The following is a 25,843-nucleotide window of genomic DNA, read 5'->3' as shown; positions in this document are numbered from 1 at the left end:
AAGGTGTCAACATTCACCCCCATACTCTTGATGGTGCACAAAGCACTCCCATCAAGGCAAAGGATGTGTGCTTTCTCTTCTGGTCCCTTCTTCCCCAGACACAGGGCCTCTGTCTTCAAGGGGTTGAGTTTCAAGTGACTTTGCCAGAGTCATCCTCCCATGGCTTCCAGACATCTGGTTAATGAAACTGAGGGCACATCTGGCTGGTCATCCATCAACAAACAGACGTGGGTGTCATCAGCATACTGATGGTACCTTAGTCCATACCTCCAGACCAGCTTGCAAGAGGGAGCATATAGATGCTGAATAACATTGGGCCCAAGACTCATGCTTCCTCCAGGAATGCTTGAAGTTGCTCTGTGGCTGCCCACTCAGCCACCTAACTGAAAAACCCCAAACGCAAGCCTGCGTGGTAATTGGTAGGATCTAACATATCATGTGATTTTTTTTCAGTAAAGGCCGAACCACTGCCTTCTTTAGTATCCCCAGGAATGGCCCTGTAGACAGACATGATCTGATCCTAGAACAGATGAATTAAACGTAGTATGGTATTTTGGGGGTGGAATCTCACAACCCAGCAGTGAAAAGCAGCCCTTCTATCCTCCAGCACCAATTTCTGACTCCTGGGAAGTTTATTCCTGAAATTGCAGAATCCTCAGGAATCTTTCCTGTCTTTTGGAAGAGCAGAGCTTTATTGACAGAAGGAAGCAATTTTGTCCCCTTAACCATCCTCACTGCAGCCTCCTGACCTGTGTGCCTATTACTTCTTGTGAGAACTGGTGACTTAGGAAATAAATTTTGAAAGGGATAAAAATAGCTGTTGGGAAGTGGGGAGAGCCAAGCAGAGAGAGGGGATCCTTTTGTAGACCTTACAAGAACATTTGCTGCATCCAATATTTTTTTCTTTCATTTTTATGTAGCTAACTACAGAATTAAAGATAATAACTGGAAAATAATTTGGGTCATTATGGGTTTTTCTTTTGAAATGGTGAATGGATTAGAGCTGATTAGAATTTTCTTAGTGCTAGCTAAAACTAGGCATCCTGCAAAAGTTGTCATGAACATGATTGCTAGGAGAACTTACCTTACTGAACTCCAGGGATAAAATGTGAGATGGACTCTTGGTTTGATTACCTCAATAGTAGTGATTGCAAGTTCATGTTAAAAGTTTGTACAGTAGCAATCTTTGTACAAGCTATTGTACTTCTTGTACATTTTGTACAGGGCCCAGCTGTTGAATCATCAGTTTTTGCAGTTTTGTTTACTAACCTCTGAACTGCTAGCCATGGTCAACATTTGGGAAAAAATTCCTGGTGCCATGGTGTAACAGCATTAATCTGCTCAAAAATTTTTAAATGGAGGTATATATTTCCAATATCAGTAAAGGAAGGGAGAAAATGATTATTTCATACTCGACATTGCCACCCCCCCCCCAGCCCTTTAATAAGATGTTCCTCCTTTTAACATTTGAGCTCCTGCTCAGTTGTTGAGGGGAGGAGGATTGCTTGTTAGCAGGATGCTTCTGCACTCATGTGGCAAATAGGGTGTGGGGAGGAGAATGGCAGAAGCAAGAAGTGCCTTCCCTCCTTGTGCTTCCATCCTGCTCACTGCCATTTCCCCAGCAGGGACAGCTTTTCTTGGCCCAGTGAGGACTCAGCCCATGACAACGGGCTCCTGGTAGAGTTTTCAGGTTTTTAAAAAGGGAGGGTTGACTGCAGAGAGCAGTTCAGAGGTTGACAACCCATGTGAAATGAATACATCTGAATTAGTTTGGACACATTTGAACAGCCTGCCAAACAACTGGCTCCCAACAGATGACCAGGATGTGAGCCAAAGAGGCAGGTGCTTACTATAAAATATCCTTACTATAAAAACAAGGCTGTCACCAAAAGCAGCAAGCAAGTGATGGGTTTTCACTGTTCAAAATATGTAGTAAAGCATACCCCCATATCCAGATACCATCATATTGCACATTTTTCTGTTCATTCCACATAACTGATGGTAAATACACAGTGCAATAATATCCAAACATGCATACATTTTTTAAAAAATCCTGAAAATCCAAAGGAAAATAAATGTGCAAATGCTTTAAAATGATTAATGTTTTCATGTAATTTTGACAACTGGGAAGTATTCCATTCATAGAAATGTCTACGTTTCAAAGCAGCCACACAGCAGCTACAAATACTGTTTAATCTCCCAGCAAAATAAATGCCTCAGTAAGCGGATGATAAAATGTCCGGGTGGAATGTAGGTTCCCTGCCTTGCTTAAGCAAGCTGCACACATTGCTGGAGGGCAAGGCATGCAGATGCTCCCCAGAATGCCATCTGGATACTACTTTCAAATCCAAGGTACAAGAAAAACAAACAAAGGTAGACTTGAGTTATGACACAGCAGTGCCAGGCATCAAATGCAAGTGGTGTACAGTGAAATGTATGTTGTTAGAGGTCACCTAGCAAGATTCCATTGCAACATATAGAGCATGACACGAAGTTGATAGCCTAGCCTGTAAGGCTGTATGCTGACTGGTTACAAATATTTCTGTTGCAATGGTGCTGTTTTAATAATGGCCTCTTGCTACACTGGGAACAAAACCTCTGGAGCTAAATGACAAGAACCTGTCACCTTTACCATTGAAGCTTAATCTGAAACCCACTAGGGTTACTACGAAGAAAAACAATTCAATACATTTCATGACAGCCACCACAAATATTTCAGTAGAATTGGGTTCAACATTTCTCTTTTGCTAAAATAATCTTCTCCCTCTCTGTACACCATTTTTTCCTTTAAGAAAATGTCCGAAAAAATAGTAAAAACAAAGTGATTCTTTTGGGGGATACAACCAACTTCATATATATAACTACAAATCTTGCAGGGCTTTTTAAGTATAAGTAGGGATTCTTGAGTGTGAGGCCACTTTTGGCTACAGAATGCTGGCATCAGGAATCAAAAAGTGTACAGAGATATCTCAAAGTCTGCTTTGTATATTAAAATATAGATCTAAGTACTGATACTCAGACAATCTGGAAACCCCGTCATGGATACACAGTAAACAGTTCATGTTTTCAAAAGACAGCTATGAAAGGGAAAATTTCCTTGAATTTTAGTTGATGATGAAGATGAATATGATTCTGTGGTAGGACCATCTTACCTTACCTCCTCTTTTTACCAGACAGTCCTCCATGCAAGAGATGACATTGAGAGGAGAGGTTCTCCTCAGCTTTCACATGAACTATGTCTTGTCACAGTCGCATGATCTAAATGTGACCCATATTAGACCAACTGTGCCAGTCATTCACTTTTAAATTGTGAGACATATCCATGCATATCAACTCACTGTGAATCTCTCTCACTTGATGCCCTGAAGAGATCTGCAGGGCATCAAAAATCAAAGAGGAGTAAAGGAGATGATGGAAAATAAGGGGAAGGTTAACCTTTGCAAGAGAAAAGGTCCATGACTGAAAAAAACAACAACAAATCACGGGAAAAGTAAAGAATGCAAATGACTGAACAAATTATTAGGGCAGACAGAGTCACAGTGAAGTGACATAATCACAATGTAAAGTGATATTGAGCTGTATACAAGCATATTGCTTATCCCACACAGAAATCAAGTCCAGAGTCCTGTCTGCCCCATGTCCTGAGTTCACCCACTTACATCTGGCTAAGCTGCACCATGCTGAAACAAGAGAGAATGACCATTCAAGGTAAATCTAAAATTTTATTTCTTTCTTCACTGGCTTCAACTTGGGGAAGTACTGACTTGTGGAGGAAGAGGAGGAGGGGTTGGTTCTTATATGCCGCTTTTCTCTACCCGAAGGAGGCTCAAAGCGGCTTACAGTCGCCTTCCCTTCCCTTTCCCCACCCTGTGAGGTGGGTGAGGCTGAGGGAACCTTGATATCACTGCCCGGTCAGAACAGTTTTATCAGTGCTGTGGCGAGTCCAAGGTCACCCAGCTGGCTGCATGTGGGGGAATGCAGAATCTAAAGGGATGTCTAAAGGGAGTGAAACCCCAAAAGTGGGAAAACCCCAAAAGTGGGAAAACCAATGTCCTACTGATACTACACTTACCAGAGGACTTGTGCCAATGTGGCAACAGCTAAAAAGCAAGTATCTAAACAGCAGTGTTTGGTAAACATATATAAGATATCTAGGTTAATGCCTTGCTGATTGATTCAGTTCATGTATTTAGCTAATCTGAGCTGAAAAAATAATTCAGCTGTATATACATTTCGCTTTTTTCTAGCTATCTGAAATGACTGAGCCCAAACACTTAAATTTTTTGGGATGTTTTGGGACTGCTGGATAATCACAGTTAAAATGCTCTCAGTCCCTTTAAATACATACAGAATGAACTCACATCAAGCAGAAGCTGTTTAAAGGGACTGTGGACCCTTCAAATTCAGAAACCTTTATTGGCATACTCTGTGAATCATTTAAATGCCTTTGGAGTTCACTTGCACCACCACAGCTTGCAAAAGGCATTTAAATTTTAAAGAGACCACATTGCCTTTGAAGTTTAAATGTCTTCCCCTTCCATTGGAAAACATGGAGAATGGGGACACCTTCTTTGGGGGCACATATAATTGAATCCCATAATCCCAACTATATTCTGCATGATTGCGCCATTTCTGGGGTTTCTCAAAGCTCAAAGAATGTTTCATGGCTTTCTCATTAGTAAAAAAAAGTTGAGAAATGCTGGCCTAGATCAAGTCTCCATTATATCCTATGAAACAAAAACAAAAATCCGGCAATCCTAAATATGCATCTAATCTGAATACCATACCAGTACTGTGATTTCCTAATATCAGGAAATACCTATATTTTCTGGCCTTACTATATCTGACCCTCTCAAAATAATGGGTGTTTTTTAACATCCTGATTCACATACTATCTAATATGGCCATATGCCATATACACAGGGATTCTCAATCAGTGTGCTATGGTGGGGGTCATCAACTCCCGGTCCACGGCCCGGTACTGGGCTGCAAAGGCCATGGTACAGGGCCACCAGCAGCCATGCCTGCCTCCCCCCCACAGGAGAAGGAAGGGAAGAGGCAGGCGTGGCCGCTGGCATGCTGGTGACGCAAACACGCATGCGTGCAGTTGCCGCGCATGCGTGTGCGCTGCCTGGTGTGAAAACGCGCTTGCGCGGCAGTTGCACATATGTGTGTTAGCGCCCCTGGTGGCGAAAATGCTTGTGTGTGTTTGCGCGGCACCCGGGCTATCGGCTCTCCCCTCACCCCTGGAGGCGGTCCCTGACCTCAGAAAGGTTGGGGACCTCTGTGCTATGGCATACCAGTTTGCTGTGGAAACCCCCAAAGTTTGCCATGACATGGAGGATTTATTTTTTTAAATTAAAATTTAAGATTTTTCCTCTTATAAGGGCCTCAAAATGGCCAATGATGGGCCTGGAGGGTGTGGGAAGGGCAGGAGCCCTTGTCCTTCAAACCAAGGCTCCTCTCAATCCAGCCAATGAGTGAGGTGTTTTTGTTTTAACTCAGGGTGGGTGGGTGGAGAGGTGGCAGAAGGGTCAAGTGCTAGGCTCCCCAGGTACCTGTTAGATGTTTGCATCAATAAGTCATGCAGACAGGGGAACACAAACACCTCTTAAGTGACTGGTGACAATTTTTTTTACTTAAAAATTCTTCCTTAGAGTCACTGTGGTTATAAGCAGTGTATAAAAACCAACTCTTCTTTTGAAAGGCCCACTAGATAACTTACCAGGGTCAGCTGGATTAGAGAGACAGGCCTGAGGGTATCCCAGGCTACCTATGAGAGGTGTCATAAGACTGTATATCACATAAAGTGATAAGTTATACAATTTGGTGGTTAATGTAAGTAGGGCTTGCTTTGACAGTTGCAAATACTATATGGTCTGTACCACGGAGTTTCTTTCTTCTTCCTTCTGATTCCAAGATCCTACACAATTTAGAAAGTATGGCCTAGAAGTATGGCCTAGAAAAAGGGTTATTCTGGTTTGCCGTCTTTCCAAACTCTACTGTAGACAACCCAATATCTTCAGCTACACCAAACAGGATCGGAAGCACTAAACTAAGGAGTTGTTTACCCTGTTTTGTAAAGGGGATTGGTGAAACTGCTTTCTGACATCAGTTGTCTGCTACAGAAGGAAGAGCTTAGTGAGGCAATTTGACACCTGCACAGGGTTACTGAGGGGGTATAGTATGTCCTATGTTTGCTCTTTTCCCATTTCCCTATGTATTTATGAGAAGATGCCTTCACCAGCCAGCTTCATCTTTATCGACCTCCTTCATGCCCTAACTGGGAAGGGAGAGGGGAGATGAAACACTCAAGAAAATGGATCAGAAGGGAACCAGTTGAAATCAGGCCAGACTATACTAGCCATGTATGGTTGGTCTGGAAGCTGAGGGAAATCCTCCACCCTTGGTGTCATTTCTTGCAATAAGGACACTACATGTTATAAAGAGGAGGTACTTCTGTCAAATCAAGACTGCTTCACTGCAGAACAACTGAAGAATTGAAACTGAATTGGTTAAGGTTATGCAGAGCCTTAATATGAAGATTCTAATGGCATAATTCCAGCACCCAATTATTTCTAATAAAGCATGCACAAGACAGCCTGTCCATGGAAATTGTATCCCTTGTTCATATTAAGAATGCTTCTTAAGAGTTATTATGACTTTCTTGTAAGTTATAACAAATTCAATGTACTTATGTTTTTTTATGCCTACAATTAAACATTCAGTACATACAACAAATACTGAATATCCTTTTGGAAATAAGCTCTTATTTAAAACTAAAATTTGGGATGCTCAAAATTACACATGAACAGCTTGTCATCATTGCTATATGTGAAAGATCTTTGATTTTCACAAAGTTTCTAATATAAAATATGTGTTGCAACTCAGTGTATTTCTGTTGAGTACTAGAAATAACAATGCAGATGCCCACTCTAATATTCACATGTCCTCATTTCATTCCCTTGAAATTATAAGAATATCAAGAAATCATGGAGTTGCTGCATTGTTTCTCTATGATTGTTGGTGCATAAATCAACTTCTGTTTATTTAGTATGTATTAAGACATTCATATGAAACCAACAACCACCATGGCAGTTCAATGCAGCTTACAACATAAACTTAACCAGCGGATAATTAATGTTTTAATGGGAAAACAGTAGCCCCGTTCTCATTACAGTGAACACATATAAATCCTGTGTGCACATGGATATATTTGTTCGGTGAAAAGGCCAATATGCATTCACTTTACAAATGAATGCAGGTACCAGTGTTTGGCAACTGTGGGGGCTTAACCAAACATTCAGTTGTAGTTATGCTTAATGAAATGAGAATTACATAATGAATGTTTTAAAAAAATCAAATGTACACTACACACCGAAACCCTTCTGACACGTTACAGTGAATGCATGTATAATCCATGCATATTGTACACTTAATTTTTTAAAATACATGTTTTGAATTATTCTCATGTAACATTCAACAGACGTACAGCTGAATGTGTGATACAAACTGTTGAGCGGGAAGGGGAGGGAGATAATACTGCCCCCGGGATAGTCTGACATAACTGATTTTTAATTGTTTTATGTCTAAGAAAATTTTATTGTAAGGTTTTATGTCTATTTCTCATCATCATCATCATCATCATCATCATCATTATTATTATTATTTAATTTTTAGACCGCCCTTCTCCCAATAGGTCTCAGGGCGGTTTACAACATAAATAGTTAAAACACAATAAAATCCTCATAAAACCCCCAATTAAAAGTTACATATAACATATGTGGGCCCTCAAAGGTGTTCTAGAGAAGACCCTGGCAGCTGCATTTTGGACCAGCTGTAACTTCCAAGTCAAAGACAAGGGAAGGTCCGCGTAGAGTGAGTTACAGAAGTCTAATCTGGAAGTGACCGTTGTATGGATCACTGTGGCCAGGTGTTCCGAGGACAGGTAGGGCGCTAGTAGCCGGGCTTGGCGAAGATGGAAAAATGCCGTCTGAGCTACATTGGTGACCTGAGCCTCCATAGAGAGGGAGGCATCAAATGTCACTCCCAAATTCCTGGCAACTGGTGCAGGTGTTAATTGCACCCCGTTCAGGCATGGGAGGCACGCTTCCTGGTCCTGCCCTCTTCTGCCCAGCCACAGGACCTCCGTCTTGGAGGGGTTGAGTTTCAGGCGACTCTGCCTGAGCCATCCAGCTACCGCTTCCAAACAGCTGGCAAATGTATCCGGGGTGGAGTCTGGCCGTCCGTCCATTAGGAAGTAGAGCTGGGTGTCATCCGCATATTGGTGGCAACCCAGCCCATAGCCCCGGACCAGCTGGGCTAGAGGGCGCATATAGATATTAAAAAGTGTGGGAGAGAATATCGCCCCCTGCAGAACCCCACAAGGGAGCTTACAAGGGCTCGACATACTCTCACCCATCGCAACCCTCTGCGTCCGGTTCTGGAGGAAGGAGACCAGCCATTGAAGCGCAGTCCCCCTTATTCCAGCTCTGGCGAGGCGGTGTACCAATAACTCGTGAGCCATCTTGTATGTGAGCGGTGGGCTAGAAATCAAATTATAACTAAAACAAATAAATAAATACTTTTTCCTTGTTATTTCTCCCCAGTTCAAACCACAAAGTGGATGCACAGTTGCCTTTTCATACCGATGTACACATACATGTTTGTTTGTTTAATTTATTGGCCATCACTTCTGGTCGAAGCTGGCTCATGGTGGTTTACAATAAATCCCCAGTAAAATAACTATAAAATATCATTATGACCCTCCCCCCGCCGGGCAGCATAATCCCTCTTTCCTCCTTCTGAACCCATCAATTAAATGTGGGCTGAAAATGCCTATCACCTACACTCCCTAACTAGCCAGCCTTGAGGGAAGGGGGCACCTCCTGCCCTAGATGTAATGGACATACTGAGGAAGGACCCCAGATCTTCCATGGCCTGGCCTCAACCAAATGCATGGTGGAAGAGCTCTCTCTTGCAGGCCCTGTGGAATTGAGCTCTGTCAGGGCTCTCAGCTCTTCCAGGAGCTTATTCCATCAGGTCAGGGCCAAGACCGAAAAGGCCCTGGCCCTGGTTGAGGGCAGGTTCACCTTCTGTGTGCCAAGGACCACCAACAAATTCAAACCCACAGAACTAAGGGCCCTGAGGGGGGGGGGACATAAGGAGACAGGTAGTCCCTCAGATATGTCCTTGAATGTTAACACCAAAACCTTGAACTTGCTCCTGAATGCAATTGGCAGCCAATGCAGCTCCCTCAGCACTGTATGGATATGGGCTCTCCAAGATGACCTAGAGGGGACCCTAGCAGCCACATTTTGCACCAACTGTAATTTCCGGGTCAAGGACAAGGGAAGGTCCTCATCGAGCGAGTTACAGAAGTCTAGTCTGGAACTGACTGTTGTATGGATCATTGTAGCCAGGTATTCTGGAGACAGGTAGAGCACTAGTAGCCTGGCTTCACATAGATGGAAAAATGCCACCTGGCCTACTCTGGTGATTTGTGCCTCCATTAATAAAGAAGCATTGAAGATCATCCACAACTTCCTAGCCACAGGTACAGCCTCAAGCTGCACCCCATCCAGAAACAGGAGGCATGCTTCCTGATCCTGCCCCCTTCTGCCTAGACACAGGACCTCCATCTTGGAGGGGTTGAGTTACAGGCAGCTCTGCTTGAGCCATCCAGACACTGCTTCCAAACATATGGCAAATGTTCACTGTGGAACAGTGCTCCTAAGGCTTTCACTCAAAATCAATTCTATTCCTCAATTAAAACAGAGAACCTGCCTTTAACGGACGTACTTATAAAAGGTGCATAGCTTCACCAGTTGGATTACTAGGCCATTTTTGTATCCTTAAGTCTTGCACGCATGGAAATACGTGTTGCATAGTTAACATGAAAAACAACCATGACAGCATTTGCAATTACAAAGTGTAAGAATTCAGAAGCTAACACTTAGCAGGCATTAATCTTTCAGAGGCCCTACACCCATTCACTGTCAGTGTGGATTGAGTCCTAATATCCTGATTTGTAAACAGTGACACCTACTCTGCCCAAGGATACATGACTAATCAATTGCAGGCAGTGGGGAATGCGGGGGGGGGGGGCATCTTTATATAGCAGCATGATGAGCTGTTTGAAAGCCTTCATAAAATTGTAAGCAGATAGTTTGGACATGTTGATGGGAAGATTAGGTTTTATTGTGACTTGAGTGACAGGCTTAGTGAAGGGTATTTACAGTTTGCCTCCTGTTGCTAAAAACACCATGACAAGCAGAACCTGACATGTGTATATAATGGGAAGGCTTCGGAACAAAATTATGACAAAAAGACCTCATTAAGAAGCCTGTACTTCAGCAAGGTTTAATTTTCCATGCTGAGTGAACGGCAACATTCCAAGGGCTCATGAGGCACTTAAAACGTACCATTAGGACAAAGCCTGCTTTATTTGTCTTTCTGCATGTATAGACCTATGGCATCACCTGTGGTGGTAATCTGAAAGCAAGAGATGGTTGGTCATCATTAGAAAGGAAGCAGGGAAGGCATAATTTGTCATGGCATTAAAAATTGGCATAAATATCAAATTAATTTTGCTGCATGCACTTTTTTCGCCATCATACTCAATTTACTTCTATTTTTCAATTTCTACACTATCTCACAAGCAGAGCTGTAACAAGGGGTGCACAAGGCTGGGAGACACAGGAAAAAAATATAACATATGCATCTACTATCCCAAACTACTACGCCATTAATAAAAAGGCATATTGCTATACATTCAAATGGAACCAACCTAAAAGAGCGGGCTGGTCCAGTAGGAAATAAAGAGCAAAAGCCCACCAAGTTCAGCTCCTTGCTTCCTTTATAGGAACGGTAAAATGAAAGGCTTGCTGAATTTACTATTAGCCCAAGACTTGCAAGTTGTTAGCTTCCCCATTTATCAATCTTAGTCTTTTTGCCTTTTTGTCTTTCTAGACTTCAGTCAAATCCTTCCCTATACTCAAGCTAGAGGGCTTTCCCCCCATTCTTCATAAAGACAAAGCTTCTTTTCTGGGCCAAAGTCCGTTGATGACCAATGCAAAAACTATAAAAAGATGATGGGGAATACTGAAACAAGGAAAGACTGATGGAGTTGGTTAGTAGATTCTTAAACGGTATTTAGTGACCAATCAGAGACTGACAAAGGTAACAGATGCTGGTGTCCAACGTCCAATGTTTCAGAGGAAAGCTGGGTTATTTTGGTTGGTATTAATAAATCTATTTCATGGCTTTGGCTCTTGAATTTTTAAAAATATAGCATTTAAAATTTCCCTCGTGAAATATGAATTCTTCCTTGCACTCCTTTTGTTTCTTGGGGTACAGGCATGCCTCTTTAAGCTTTTGAATGACTTTTACATTGCCCTGCTCTGTTTAAAATCTCCCTACCTATCTTCGCAGGCTTGAAGGGAGTGTTTAAAGGGATTGCCCTCCCCTACCCCCTGCACTACAGCTGTAGGGAGGTGGGACAGAAATCGTAGCCCCCTGTTTTTAATAGCCCTGTGGGGCTGACAGAATCAGCTGTAAGGTGAGGGGGGTAGGGGTGGGCTGGTGTGGTTCCTTTAAAGCAGTGATTCCCAAAGTGGGTGCTACCGCCCCCTGGTGGGTGCTGCAGTGATCCAGGGGGGCGGTGATGGGCCACAGGTGCAACCGCCCTGAGCCTTCGGGGAGGGCGGTATATAAATCTAAATAAATAAATAAATAAATAAATAAATAAATTTGGGGACAATGAATAACTGTAAGGGGACGGTGAAAGCATAAAAGAAAGAACAGAAGATTTAGAAAAATTGATTGATGTATTCCGCTCATAACGCTTAATTTTTCTTTGAATAATGTACTAGACGTTAGCTCGGTTTCAGCATACTCCCTCACTTGCATTGAGATATGTGCAATCACGCACTGCTATTGTTCATGCGGTGCCACTGAATTGCCGTTCCAAAACACGTGAGTACTACGAGCATTGCTGCGGGCAACTGCCACTCGTGCGATTGGTCAATCGCAAGGCCAAAATCTGAAATGGCAGCGGCAGTACTACCAGCAGATTTTGGAGCACACTATGAATCAGGAGATTTCCCGTAATTATTAGGGTAAAATTACAGCGTAATATAACTCTAAGTTAGATTGTTGTGATATTGTACAAGTTAAAGTTAACTAACAAATAGTGCGACTATAATTGGTGAGTATTATTTATTTATTCTGTAATAATTATATACGCTTTACAAACCTTTTCGCTCCGAAGAACGAGACAGTCTCACTCCGCACTTTCGATTTTCTCCCCCCAAGAGTGAGACTGTCTCGCTCTGAATTTTTGAATCATTTTTTTAAAACTCGTAAACATACCAATAAATATAAAATGTCATCCTTTATTTGTATTATGTTTTTAGTCTAAAACCAAAATTTCTTACTTATTTATCAGTAATTTATTTATAACCATTTTCTGATCCCTACTTAAGCCTTTTTACTAGGCCTGAAAACTATCGATTCTTCGGTAAAGTATTTGTAGAGAAACGGACCGGTTCTCTGGTCCCCACCAGCTGCAGCTATAAATAGGTCAGTCGTATACTTGGAATAGGTCCATTATTTGTAGGGAATAACGTATTTGAGAATCGCTGGTCTCTAGCTAGCGCCAATGGCGTGACGCGGACGCTGTTCGGCGTGGCTACTCAGTAATTGGACACCAAGCGGGGCGCGCTGGTATCACCGGCCGGTATTAATTGCTATTAAAATTTAAAAAAATTAATTTCCAGGGGGCGCTGAGTAATATTTTTTCTGGAAAGGGGGTGGTAGGCCAGATAAGTTTGGGAACCACTGCTTTAAAGGTTCCCGCACCAAGGCCTGCTGGCAATGGTATAACTGGTGCCTGGGCATCTTTGGAGTGTGCTGTGGGGGAAGTGGGACTTAGTCAGTATCCTGATCTTCTCCAGCCCTGCTGGTATAACATTATGCATGCAAGAACTCTGATATAACTAAACATCCCTAGAGAATACATGGAAGTTGAAAAGACAAGCCCCATACCCACCCCAGCCTGCTATCCAGCTCTCAAACTCCAACTCAGCTTAGGTTATCAACTAAGTCTCCAACCAATCATAGTCCTTCAAAGTACTATGTAAATCCTAGTCAGGAGAGATGACAGGGCACATAGCTATGTCTCTCTAGCCCCATCTTTCTCTCTCACACGAACACACACTTCAGTCATAGTAACCCTGCACAAAAATGGAACGCCTCAACCCAAAACTATGCATAGGAAGGATCTTTGGCATTCTGTTGGAGTTATTCAAATGAGCAAAACAGACATGTAGAAGCATGTGGTGGAACACCTGGAACAGCTTCATGTACATCCTTGTACCTGACAAATGGTAACATGATTAAAACCCATGTCTGTGGAGCACCAGGTCTATGTCATTTTGGGGCTTCACATGCCATAGTACTCCTTATTGTAATAGTGCTTCTTGTGTTCTGCATGTGGATGGCGGAGAGCTGATGTCAGAAGAACAAGTTAGTTTCTACTAGTTGGCTGCTTCTACCTCTGCTTGTCATGGTATATCACCTGCTCAATGTGCCATGATTAGTAGGTTGTAGTGGGGAAGCTCTGGACAAAGGTGAAATTGCTGTCCTCTGTATCTTGGCGAGATGTCCTATGTTTACTTTTCTCTCTTCTGCTGAGTAAGTGTAGGATACTGACTAAGGGATGTTGGCAGAGCCTTATTGTTGGGGTCTTAGAATGGGGCTGTGAGGTGTTCCTGTGAGTGAGGCCTACTATCAATAAACTAATGGAAGGCAAATATCCAAAAAGAGATTTGTAAGAAAAAAGCACACTTAAATGCAAAAGGGTAGGTGAATATTATACAGAACCCATATCTGTATTTTTAGATTTGTAAAAAAGCTAGACCATATAATCTTTCCTATGTTTTTTAATTGATTTATATTTTTACCCTGCCTTCCGGCCTGGTTCAGGAAGTATGTTTAATTCACTATTAAAGACATTGAGGAAACTGATGTCAAATATTTCTTCCATGTTCTCCATACCTTGAACTGTTGCCCAATGATTAGACTTTACCACACAAATACTTGCAGCTCTAGAGTTCTACACTTATTGAATACAATTCAGAATTATATTTTGTAAGGTATATAAGAAGGAATCACATATTACAAATGTGGTTTGGTGTTTTTTCTTCATAGTACATGCTGTACTGAAGCAAGAAAGTGATCTCAATGTGTTTGAGATTTGCTATAGAAAGTCTTCTAAATGTTCCATAAATCTGTATGTGGAGAAAACTGGCCCTCGCTGCTGCTTATGGTATATACTTACACTTACAGGTTGACTTTTTGGCACATCATAAACACCTTCTTTCTTTTGGCTAGTAGGAACCTGCAAAACCAAACAAAAATAATAATTAGGAGTATGTGACCTGAAATACATTTATTTTAGAAGAAAGATGGTAATTTCTTCTTGTAGTGAATGTACTGCATGTTCCTTTCTGCAATCAGAGGCAGTCTCATGAACGTGTCCCTTACCCTTCATTCCAGAGGTGGTGGCCACTGAGCCAACCTACTGGAACAGATTAAGCACTCATGCTATTCATATGTTCAAAATAATAATAATAATAACAACAGTAGTTTCTCAAAATACAAAAAGCGGTTCTCTTAAAGTTTTCAAATTTTACAAGCAGATGATGCTAAGTAGCAAGACTCCTATCTAAACCTTGAATATCTGCCCATTTATATGTTCATTTCAGATTGAAATGAATCTGTACAACAGTTGCATCATCTACACAGCAACCAAATGCTTGCCTTATAATCAAGGATAACATTTTAAAGGAGTAATAGTATTAATCTAGCCTTGAAATCTCTTTGTGCCTTTGGTTTATGTCTTTCTCAGTGGCTCTTACAGTACTGAGAAATAAATGTTCCTCTAAAAATTGCTACTGTTTTAGCAATCAAATGTTAATACTTTTTAAAGAGGTTATCATCAAAAAAAGAGCCTCTTGTGGCGCAGAGTGGTAAGGCAGCCGTCTGAAAGCTTTGCCCATAAGGCTGGGAGTTCAATCCCAGCAGCCGGCTCAAGGTTGACTCAGCCTTCCATCCTTCCGAGGTCGGTAAAATGAGTACCCAGCTTGCTTGCTGGGGGGTAAACGGTCATGACTGGGGAAGGCACTGGCAAACCACCCCGTATTGAGTCTGCCATGAAAACGCTAGAGGGCGTCACCCCAAGGGTCAGACATGACTCGGTGCTTGCACAGGGGATACCTTTACCTTTACCTTTATCATCAAAAAACATCTAATCAAAACAAACAGCATCATATTACAAATGTCAAAAGAGGCAGACTATAGCTTTGAGAGAGGCTGATGGGTTGACAGTTGAGAGGTATGCTCACCCCACTGTCAGCCCAAAATGACTGCACCTGATTTCAGCATGCTGATTCGATCCCCCCCACTTCCAAAGGCAGTGAAGCCAACCGGCTCACTGAAATGGTTTGCAGCCACTTCGGGCTGACAGTTGAAAGACACACCCACCCCAAAGTTTGAAAATGCTACAGGTGATTTCAGCATCCTGATTCACTTCCCCCCTTTTCCAAAATGGAGGCAAGTCAAAGACAACTGGCCATAGAGAAAAGAGGGTAAAGCCAACATCAAGGAAAAGAGCAAGCTGGGCCCCAGTGAGGCACTGGTGGTTTTACTCACTTTCTCCCTAGCTAGAGAGAGGGAAGTGAGAGGCAAAGAGGCTTTTTGTGAGAGGGGGCGTCACAATTCTGCTGGCTGGCCTTCTGTTGAGAATAGTTGCAAAAAGGGGCTATCCACAGGCCACAGAACGAGTACCACAATCCAAGAAGAGTTTGACTATATATAGGGATAATAAGAATGTATTAAAATGATATCCCACTTACTTGTTGGTATCGAATTTATAACTACCTCTGCCGCTCTGTATTCTAAAAAAAAGTTTCTGAGTAACCATTAACAATTAACCTGTCAGTCTCAAGCCAATGTCATGTTTGGATTTTTTCAGTCTTCCTTAACTTCCATTCATTCATCTTTTTACATCTTTCCCATTATGCTTCAATCACTTTTCTTCTTTCTGTTTCTATGTTCATCATCCCAGGTTTTCTACAGATTTCAAATGTTTTTCTATTAATAAACATATGTTTTTTCATAAACTCAATGTCCCTAGTCCAAAATACCTGTAATGCTGACTTCCATAACCATCTTGTCTTACATGATTCAGGGGAATAATCAGTTGTGAATATATCCATACATTATTATCTAGACAAATCTTTATTCTTAAACAGACAATTTTGAACTTTAGCTACTAACTAGCAGAAACATGCGGCTCAACAAGTCCCTATGGGATGCCATTTACTGATAATAATGTGGGTCTCATTTATTAGATCACAACTTGTACAGACCTGATGTACCACAAAAACTTGATATGAGCACTCCTGAGATTATTTTACTCACATATTCTCCAGGTATATCTTGCTTATCCTGGATTGCATGGGAACTACACATCTAATACCTTAAATCAGTGGTCCCCAATCCCTGGTCCGCGAACTGGTACCGGTCCGTATACCAGTCGGTACCGGGCTGCGGCTCCTCCTTATCCTCCTCCCTGGCTGCTGCTTCAGGGGCTGCCCTGCCACTCTGCTGCCGGCTCACCGTTTTGCTCTCCGGCGGCCACCATTGCTGGGGATCCCCCTCGGCATGGCACTGTGCAGCTGCTGCTGGCAGCACCCCCCAGTGTGTGGCAGGAAGTCAGGGCCACCAGCGGGAAAGCAAGCAGAGCAGGGGCTCAGGCGGCAGTGGCGATGTCCCTCGGCAAAACACTACCCCCACCCCTGGGCCTCAGTAAAATTGTCAAGCGTTGACCAGTCCTCGGTGATAAAAAGGTTGGGGACCACTGCCTTAAATAACAGATGCTAGGCTTGGATAGTCCCATACTTCTACATTGCCTGTGCTGAAAGTACATCAATAATGAAGTTGTTTTCAGATACCTGGTGGAGGAGCTCCCTTTTGCAAGCCCTGCAGAACTGTGGGAGTTCAGGCAGGGCTCTGATTTCCTCAGGGAGCTTTTTCCACCAGGTGGGGGCCAGGACCAAGAAAACTCTGGCCCTTGTTGAGGTCTGCCGTGATTCTCTGGGGCCAGGGATCCACAGCCAGTTGGAGGTGGCAGAGTGTAAGACTCTTTTGGGGGTATAGGCAGGGAGGCGGTCTCTCAAATACACTGGGCGTATGGCCTTAAAGGTGATTACCAAAATCTTAACCTTAATCTGGAATTCACCTGGGAGCCAGCCAAGTTGTTGGAGTACTGGCCGGATGTGGGATCTCCATGATGTTTTAGTGGGAATCCTGGCCACAGAATTCTGCACCAGTTGTAGTTTACAGATCAAGGATAATGGTAGGCCTGCGTAGAGCAAGTTGCAGAAGTCCAGTCTAGAGGTGACCGTTGTATGGATCACTGTGGCTAGGTGCTCTGGGTCCAGGTAGGGAGCTGGTAGTTTGGCTTGGCGGAGGTGGTAAATGCCAGTCATGATACCTTTGTAACCTGAGCTTCCATTGTAAGGGAAGCATCCAGAATCACACCCAGGTTCCTGGCAGAGTGCGTTGCTGAGAGCTACACACCTAGTCAAACTAATCAGAAACATCTTCTTCACAGTAGCTGGTGTTAATACAGATATCTTTATCTTCCAGAGCCATAATCTTACTATGCCAGCGGAAGGCTACCTGTACACTTTGTGACAATGGTCCAGCATCTATTGTGATTATTGAAAGTTTAATAACAGTCACAAATACGTTAAGCATTGAATTACATGGACTAGATCTAAATAAAAAAACTTCCTCTAGAATATGGATTGAAAGAGTCTTTCAATAAAAATAGTCATGCAATAAAGATAGTCAAAGAGAGTAATATGTAGTTTAGTTGAAAATGTGAAAAACTTCAGATTGTAATGTTGTTAAAAATGTGTAGAAATAAGAATCAACTGGAAAATTAATCAAATAGCTGTATAATGTTTTATGTGTCATATATGCAGTATTTAGAATTCACATAAGTAATGTATTCTGGTCAATGCAAAAAGATTAAAAACGAAATCATTAAGAGGGAAAATGATAACAGTTCAAAATAAACACGCATCTTGAATGAATGCGAAATGGTATGCATGATTTCAGGATGAATGAAAATGCTTAAAGTGGACTTTGGTCTATGGAATGTGCTTGGACTGACTGCTGTGGGCAATGGAAACAGGGATGTAGCAATTATATACCTGATAAATGTTTTCTTCTGTTTCAGGCTCACGGATTGGCTCATGTCCAGCCTCAAACACAATGTACTATTACATCAGCAGCCAAAGAGGAAAGGTCAGAGATGAAACAGAAAGGAGAAAAAGGCAATTTGGAACTTCAGAAGAAATAACCACAGACAAGCAGTAAAGAAGTGGGTTCAAAGTACAAGCTAGCACAGGAGCAGCTGACTTTTGCTGAAAGGCATATAACGTAACTCTCTTTTTTATGAAAGAGAAATAAAGGAGAAATGGAACTTTGCTAATTGTCACTGGACTAGTTTCCTGCTGCTTTTTAAGCAGAGATATACATACAACTAAAGGTCCAGTTCTGCTCTCATAAAAGTGAATAGGAATTTTACTTAAGAAACACAAAGAAGCCTCTGGGCTGCATATGGTACTTTTAACCTCTTTGAGGGAGGCTGGAAGACAGTCAAGGGGAATGAGTTACATTTTGAGCATTAATATATAATAAAAGGTTGCTTTTCATTCTGTGTTTGAAAATATAACATGGGAAGGATTTTACAATTTTTTTAGAAATGATTCTAAAGATAAGGCATCTTTTCTCCAAAATATCTATGTATATCATCCTTCCAAAATTGCATCTGTTTAACATGCAAAGTGTTTGTGTGTTTTGAATACGTAGCTAAAGAATTTAAAAAATAGCTCCATAATGTTGAAGGGTTTGATATCTGTTTTACAAACAAGGATTGAAGCTTTATTTAGGACTGGCACAGATGGAATGTTCCTTATCTTTGGCTAAAAGCCTGGGAGAAGGCCATAGATTGTCATGATCTCCTACCCTTCCTTTTTTCTTTTCTGTAATCTCATGTTAATTCCACCAGGAAATATGGCGATGTTGTCTTCATACTCCAAATAAAAACAACAGGCATTTTCAACTAGTTCTTATTAAATATAAGAAATTCTGAACTGATCACATTGATTAAGAGACAATTAATGTTAAACTCCAGCTGTTTTTGTCTCAGCCTTGGCTGTCAGAAATTAAATAACTTTGAAAACTCTGTTGAACTACTTCACATTTCTAGGTTTTCCAACACCAGAAGCTGTAATTTATCCTGGGAGAAAATGCATCTAATAAAATGGGACATGTTGTTCCCATAGACCAATTATGCACGGGGCAGGAATACCGGGCTGGTGGCCCTCCCAGCCCTGGCCCAAATCAGGGCCTTGGATTCTTCCGCATTCCCTGTTTTGCCGCAGCAGCCAACAGAGACCCAGCTGGGGCAAGCCTGTGCATAAGGGAAGAGCCAGGCCTTTGAGCCAGGCCAGTCCCCTGCAGGGACACAAAACACCTTGTTTCAGCTTTGCAGTGCTGCTGAGCTGAACGAGGCATTTCTACAACCCCACAATGGTGGGATAGAGGCATGCTGCTATTCCACCATCCTGGCAGTAGGATTCCTGTGCGCCCCCGCCCCCCTGCTGCCACTGTGAGTTGCAGTGAAACATCCCTGCCCCGGAGTTTTGTGTGTGCACCAGGGATTTCTTTCCCCATGCGTACATGGGATGTGGTGGTGCATGCTGCATAGCTGCTAGGAATCAGTGGCAGCCTGGTGTGGCTGCTGCCATACATAATCCATCACAGTGTATTTCTTAAATGAAATACCATTAAAAAGTCAGCATGGGTAGTGTTACAGTGTCAGACTAGAATTGAGGAAACCCAGATTTGAATCCCCACTTTGCTATCGAAGTATGCAGTGTGACCTTTGGCCAATTAGACACTTTCAAGCTAAATTGAAGGTAAAATGGCGATGGGAGAATGTTGTAAACTACTTTTGCTCCCACAGAGAGGAAAACTATGGTATAAAAGTAGTAAATAAAACAAAAGCATATATCTGAGGCTCATGACTTTAATGAAATATAGCTCTTCAAAGAATAAGTCTACTAGCTCCTGCCTTTCAATCATAATTCCTGGACATAAATTAGCAAAACATTTCTCCATTTCTCCTTGATTCTTGTGTGACTTTTAAGATTTAATTCACAAACTGACTTCAAAGTCAATGTGATTAATTCTGAGTAAGTGTTAAAACTTCTTAAAGAAGGTGCTAACCTGCAATAAAGAAGCTGGTTATAGTAGTCAGCTCTCTAAATGGAGATAGGTTGTCAATCTAAAAAAATATAAATAATCTTGTAGAAAATCTTGTTTCAGTACTTAAAACCTAACTTTCCACTGATTTTTAATGGCTGCTTTTAGTCTCCTAATATAGAAATATTACTCAGAAATCAATGTTTTGCACATATTTTATGGTTTTCAGAATTCATTGACTGGAAACTTAAATGACTTTGTTTCAGCACAGCTGTTTTACTGAAAAGCATTCTTCCCAAATGTTTTGGAACCCTGTTGTTTCAGAAATTACCTGGTAAACAGGATCTTCTACATCTTCTTCCAAAATTGTCTATTGCAACAAAAAGCAAAGGATAGGAGACAAAAGGGAAAGAACAGCAGAAGTTTGCATTAAGCGATAGTGAAGAAGTACACATTAAATGGTAAATCATGTATTCTGGATACTGGGATTATTGCATTAGCTCAGACCTTCACCATCATCCATAAACCTAATTCTCAATATGGCCCATATGTGGATACCGAAGTCTGAAACCAGGAAGAGACAAGACAGATATTTCTACAAATTTGATAAAATCCCCAGGTTAGCAGAAAATTTTGAAACAAACAAACAAAACAAAAAATTGAGGAATTTAACCTCCCCCCCCCCAAAAATGCAGCAACAATAGCTCTCTCTGTGGTTGTTGCTAGGTAGTCACAGCAGTATTGCCAGACTTCAAGCCTTGATTTCTGTTCTGGCTTCTGAAAGCTCACCAGGGCCAGGTCTTCTGCCAAGCACTGGCAGGCCCATCTGTTTGTTACTATTTTCCAGCAGCAACACATTGGTTAGAATTTCAGACAGGGATCTGTGAGACCCAGATTCAATCTTCCAATTCACTGTGGAACTTGGGTGATGTTGGGCCAGTCAAAGCCTAAACTTCTCAGGATTGTTGTATGGATGAAATGGAAGACAAAGAATGATGTAAGCTGCTTGGAGTTCCAATTGAGGAGAAAGGTGGGGTTCAAATGAAGTAAATGAATAGTAAATATAGCTGAAGATGGAAGCAGATGAAAGGTAGATTTATTGGTTTGTGGGAAAGAGAGAAAGAGGGGAGAGGATATGGAAGCTGCCAAGAGGATGCAAAGAGGAGACAGAGGAGGAATAGCTACAGAAGTAAATGAGATGTCCTGGCAAGTCCTTGTTGTCTTCTGCTTGTAGCCCACAATTCAGAAGCAATATGCATCTGCTCTGTAAATCAACCATGTTCAGATAATGTAAATTTAAAATCTAATTTTTTTAAAGGAAATGAAGCTTGTGAAATGGCTAATGCTCTTGTTTTAGGGAGTGTTGTTTTAATTGCTGCCCAATCCCAGCATAGAGAAGCTGGTAATCTCATATACACACACATATTGTAAACTGACTGGATTGCATCCAAAGTACTGTGAGTGGAACTTTCCTACCTCTCCCTCCTGCTGCAGCCTACTGAATGCTGTGAAATGCTGCCCCAGTAATCAGGGGACCCCCAGGAACAGTACTGGGTATGTTGTGGGAGTCCTGAATGGGAAAGGGGAATCAGACAAAACTGAGTATCAAATCCAGAGCCTCTGCATCTCATTGAAAGCCCTGTCACCATTACATCACGGAGTCTTTTGGTAGACAGCAATGGTCCAGGAGAGTCAGTTCATACTCTTTTTTCTCCTGGTTGAAGCAAGTACTAGTCATTATATATTGTTCCTAACACAATAACATTGTGTTGCAACTATACTAATGTACACTTCTAAGAATGGTCTATCGAATACCTGATATACTGCTTGTTCACACTGTTTATCTTTCTGTGCCTTTTTCTCCATCTCTTCCCTTTGTTTCAATTCATAAATGAGTTGAAAGAGATCTCGCAAATCCAAAATTACAGGTTCTGCCTACATGAAAAAAAAGTAATTTTAATAACATGAAAAGGTAGACCAAGTTAACAGAAATATCTTCTTCCAGGTGAAACAGGTGATCAGGATGACAATTAAGGTACAGTCTTCTTATTTGTATCAGAGTCAGATGAGTTGTTTAGCAAGCACCATTTAATCTTGCGATCATTTCCGAGAGTAAAATTATATCTGCATTAGGGAAGTCTCATTTGGCAACTTGCAGAATGCCCATGAAACCCAAGTTACATTTTTAAGGCAGAGATTGCTGGGATGGGTCACTAAAGACAAATCTATAATTAGAGTTGGGCACGAATTAACTGACAAGCCAAAACTCATCATGAATTTGGCCTGGTTCGTGGCACCTTCCCCCCACATTTCCCAAACTTTTGTCTGGTTCAGTTCAGGGGTTTGGATAATTTAAACCTAACAGCTGGGCAGGGTGGTCCATTCCTCAGGTGTTAGGTTTAAAGTTGACAGGTAGAGCTGCCAAGCGGTTTAGTTTAAATGGCTGGAGGCTATTTCAGAGGACCATTTTGTTTCTCCCCATTTCAAAGTGGGGAGAAATGAAATGGGTGAGTTAAATAGCAGCCATCTCCTGTGCAATCCCCCTTTTTTCCAAACTGAGTCCAAACTAGCTGGTTCATTTTGGAGCTTTTGGTTTTGTTCAGGGGTTTGGCCAAATAGATGGGTTAAACAGCTGCTAGCCATTGACTCATTCCTGGGCAATCACCCCCCTTCTCCAAACCCTGAACCAAACCATAACTTTCTGGTTCATGTTCATTCCTACTTATAATGGCAATGAATAATTTGTGTATTAAATCTATGCTGCTGCATCATCATGAATACAAATACTACAATTTGGCCGGGTTTGTAAACTGTTTTTAGGACTGCCACCCTAGTCAAGAAAAGGAATCTAAAACAAAACATAAAATTCCTTGCATATTGAATTAATTTATACCTTGTTTATATTGGGCTAGCTTCAAATTTTAACTTGGCAAAGGTTCATTTCTATAAAAGCTAATTATATTTGCAGATTAATGGTAATTATAATTATGAGCATAAAAAGCATTGCTTATATTTATTAGTAATTTCTAATACAATGAAATGAGAGTAGGCTATGCAAAACAGCTATTTGTTTCCCATCATTTTCTATCTAAATGAGTCTAGGAGCCAGAGTAAACTTATTTGCATTCAGCTAGTGTTTCCAGTTTAATTAGAAAGGAAAATAATTACTAATTACAATGAATACATCAAGGGGGAAAAAACAGAGAAGGTTGAATTGCCTCTATTTCTTTCCAAGACTGGTATTGCTAAACTGCCTTCTCTGAACATTTATGTGGGCATCCCTGACAGCATTATATACTGCAAAAACAACACTTACAGGCTGCGCTTTCAAAACCACAGTGTTCTAGACATTGCTATCAAATTGAGTTAAACTACACAAAATTACAATAATCTTGATACTTACTGCCTGGGCTGTTTTTATTGCCACAAATCTATGATTCCCTTCCTTTCCACATACATAGCCAAAAGCCCGGTGGTCTGTGATATCCTTTGCTATGTATGAAATTTCATGAACTGCATGATGGTGCTGTAGTAACTGTGCATAAACAAAACAAAACAAAAATAAGCACTTTGACTGAAATAGACAACATATCTCCAAAAGTATTAATCTCAGGAGCAAAATAATGAAGAATAATGCTTTTAGTGGTTGATTATTCAATTTGATTTGACCATATGTGCAATTCCAGTTTTCATGTTTTAAGTGTGTCACCTGATGTTAGAAAATGTGCAACCCAATACTATTCCAGTCATAGCTACTGATGCAAAAACAGATGGCTGCATTATGAACCCACTCCATCGGGCTTCTGATTTGTGTTCAGTAGCAAGAGGCCAACAATGCTTTGAGAATATAAGTTTTTGAGACTCATAGCCCCTTTTGTCAGATGTAGGTTTCTGGATTATTTCATACTGGAGACTCTTTATTAAGGTCATGCTTTTTCTCCTCTGGTTTTACATACAGTCAGAATGAGATAGCTTATGTCACAATTCCTGCTGCAACATTTTGAGATTCTTCAGAGCTGGACATCACCCCTTGATAGGATTCCCAGTTGAATGAATGAATAAAAATTAAGAATCACACTAAAAACAAGTGATCACAATCTTATTTTGTCTATGATACCATATGAAAATAAAATTGGTAGAATGTTATTAAACATGGCTAAAATTTACAAGTGCAGAGTAAAGTAAATGAAACAGAATAAAGAGTTTTGCATCTACTAGAATGAGGATTCCTCAGCCGTACTTGAAACAAACCTTTTCCTAACAATTATGGATGAGGAAATGACATTAGCAGCCATTAAGACAACAGGAGGAAAAACATCTGCCAAAAGACACCCCCCTTTGATAGGATTCCCAGTTTCACATGACTGCGGTTCTTCTACCCAAGTAAGATCTGCAACTGGATATCATGCAAATCAAATGTGGCCAGAAAAGTGTTGCTAGTTATCAAGATTATCCCTGTGTTGTACAACGCAAACAGAAACAGAACCTGTGTCACAGTCATACACAGGACATTACCCTGACATCATTTCAATTAAACTCTGGTTAGTGGAACCTACTCATCTGCTTCCAACTGATTCCAGGTCATTGTTTAGTTCTTGTCTGAACAACAAGCTAATTCTATACTAATCACTCTTAGTTTCTGTTTGTAGATTTCTCCAGATACAATTCTTTTTGCCTGCCTATTTGCTGTGCACTAAGGGTTTCTTTCCCCCTATCTTTCCTTATTCCTTACCTAATGAAACCTTCATCTTGCCCAGGATAGAGGCTGTTTCCAGTTCCTGCACTCTGGATAAAGACTAAAAGGGGATAGCTACCATCATTTCCCTGTACTTAAATCATTCATTCATTTGTTTGTTTGTTCATTCATTTGTTCATTCAGTGTGAGATCATATGCTCTCCTGCTGCATAACAGATCATAGGACTGATTTAGATTCTCAATATTATTATTGAAGCTAATGTATTTATACACTGTGGGAGCTTCAGTGCAAAAGTATATTTTCTTACTGAAAAAGTTGTTTTTCTTTAAGATATATCAGTTAGTTAATTTTTGGCAATTACTTTGAAATGGCAATTCCTCGTAACATTTTTTGTGCAGATATTATATACCACTTTGAATGCAAACCCCACAATTTTTCTAAAAATATTACAGCTTGAAGTCAGTCATGGCCTGAGCAAGCTGAAACTTACATAATCCTTACAAGACATAGGTGCTCTAGATCAGCGGTCCGCAACCTTCTTAACGTTGCGGCCCGCTGCCAAGGGGTGAGGGGAGAGGGCGACATGGGGCCCGTGCATTGGCAACAGCCCCATGCAAATGCGCATGCATGGACCTGCTGCACATGTGCATTTGCACCCAGTGGGGCGCAAATGCGCATGTGTGGCAGTTTCACGCATGTGCGCATGCGCAGTCTTGCACTCCCAGTGGGGCACATGCGTGCACATGCACACGCATTTTCGCCCCTGCTGGGCACAAACACACATGTGTGGCAGGTCCGCG

General features: G+C 41.4%; 1 protein-coding gene across 21 annotated transcripts in view; it reads right to left on the bottom strand.

Annotated features, from left to right (window-relative positions):
* Nucleotides 1–25,843, bottom strand: part of DAB1 (DAB adaptor protein 1) — an 825,935-nt gene that overhangs the window by 41,283 nt on the left and 758,809 nt on the right. For 16 of the 21 annotated variants that reach the window (XM_077333584.1, XM_077333572.1, XM_077333571.1 and 13 more), the window contains 5 exons: nt 23,750–23,881; nt 22,162–22,281; nt 20,678–20,716; nt 18,288–18,353; nt 14,342–14,401 (listed from right to left, as the gene is read on the bottom strand). In XM_077333584.1, coding sequence (XP_077189699.1) covers nt 14,342–14,401; nt 18,288–18,353; nt 20,678–20,716; nt 22,162–22,281; nt 23,750–23,881 — 417 coding nt within the window. The remainder of the gene's footprint in view (nt 1–14,341; nt 14,402–18,287; nt 18,354–20,677; nt 20,717–22,161; nt 22,282–23,749; nt 23,882–25,843) is intronic. The other 5 variants (XM_077333583.1, XM_077333580.1, XM_077333587.1 and 2 more) reach the window with 2 other exon arrangements.

The sequence above is a fragment of the Paroedura picta genome, chromosome 4 (genome assembly GCF_049243985.1).
Source record: "Paroedura picta isolate Pp20150507F chromosome 4, Ppicta_v3.0, whole genome shotgun sequence".
Lineage (NCBI taxonomy): Eukaryota > Metazoa > Chordata > Lepidosauria > Squamata > Gekkonidae > Paroedura > Paroedura picta.
This window is presented reverse-complemented; position numbering and strand designations above follow the sequence as displayed.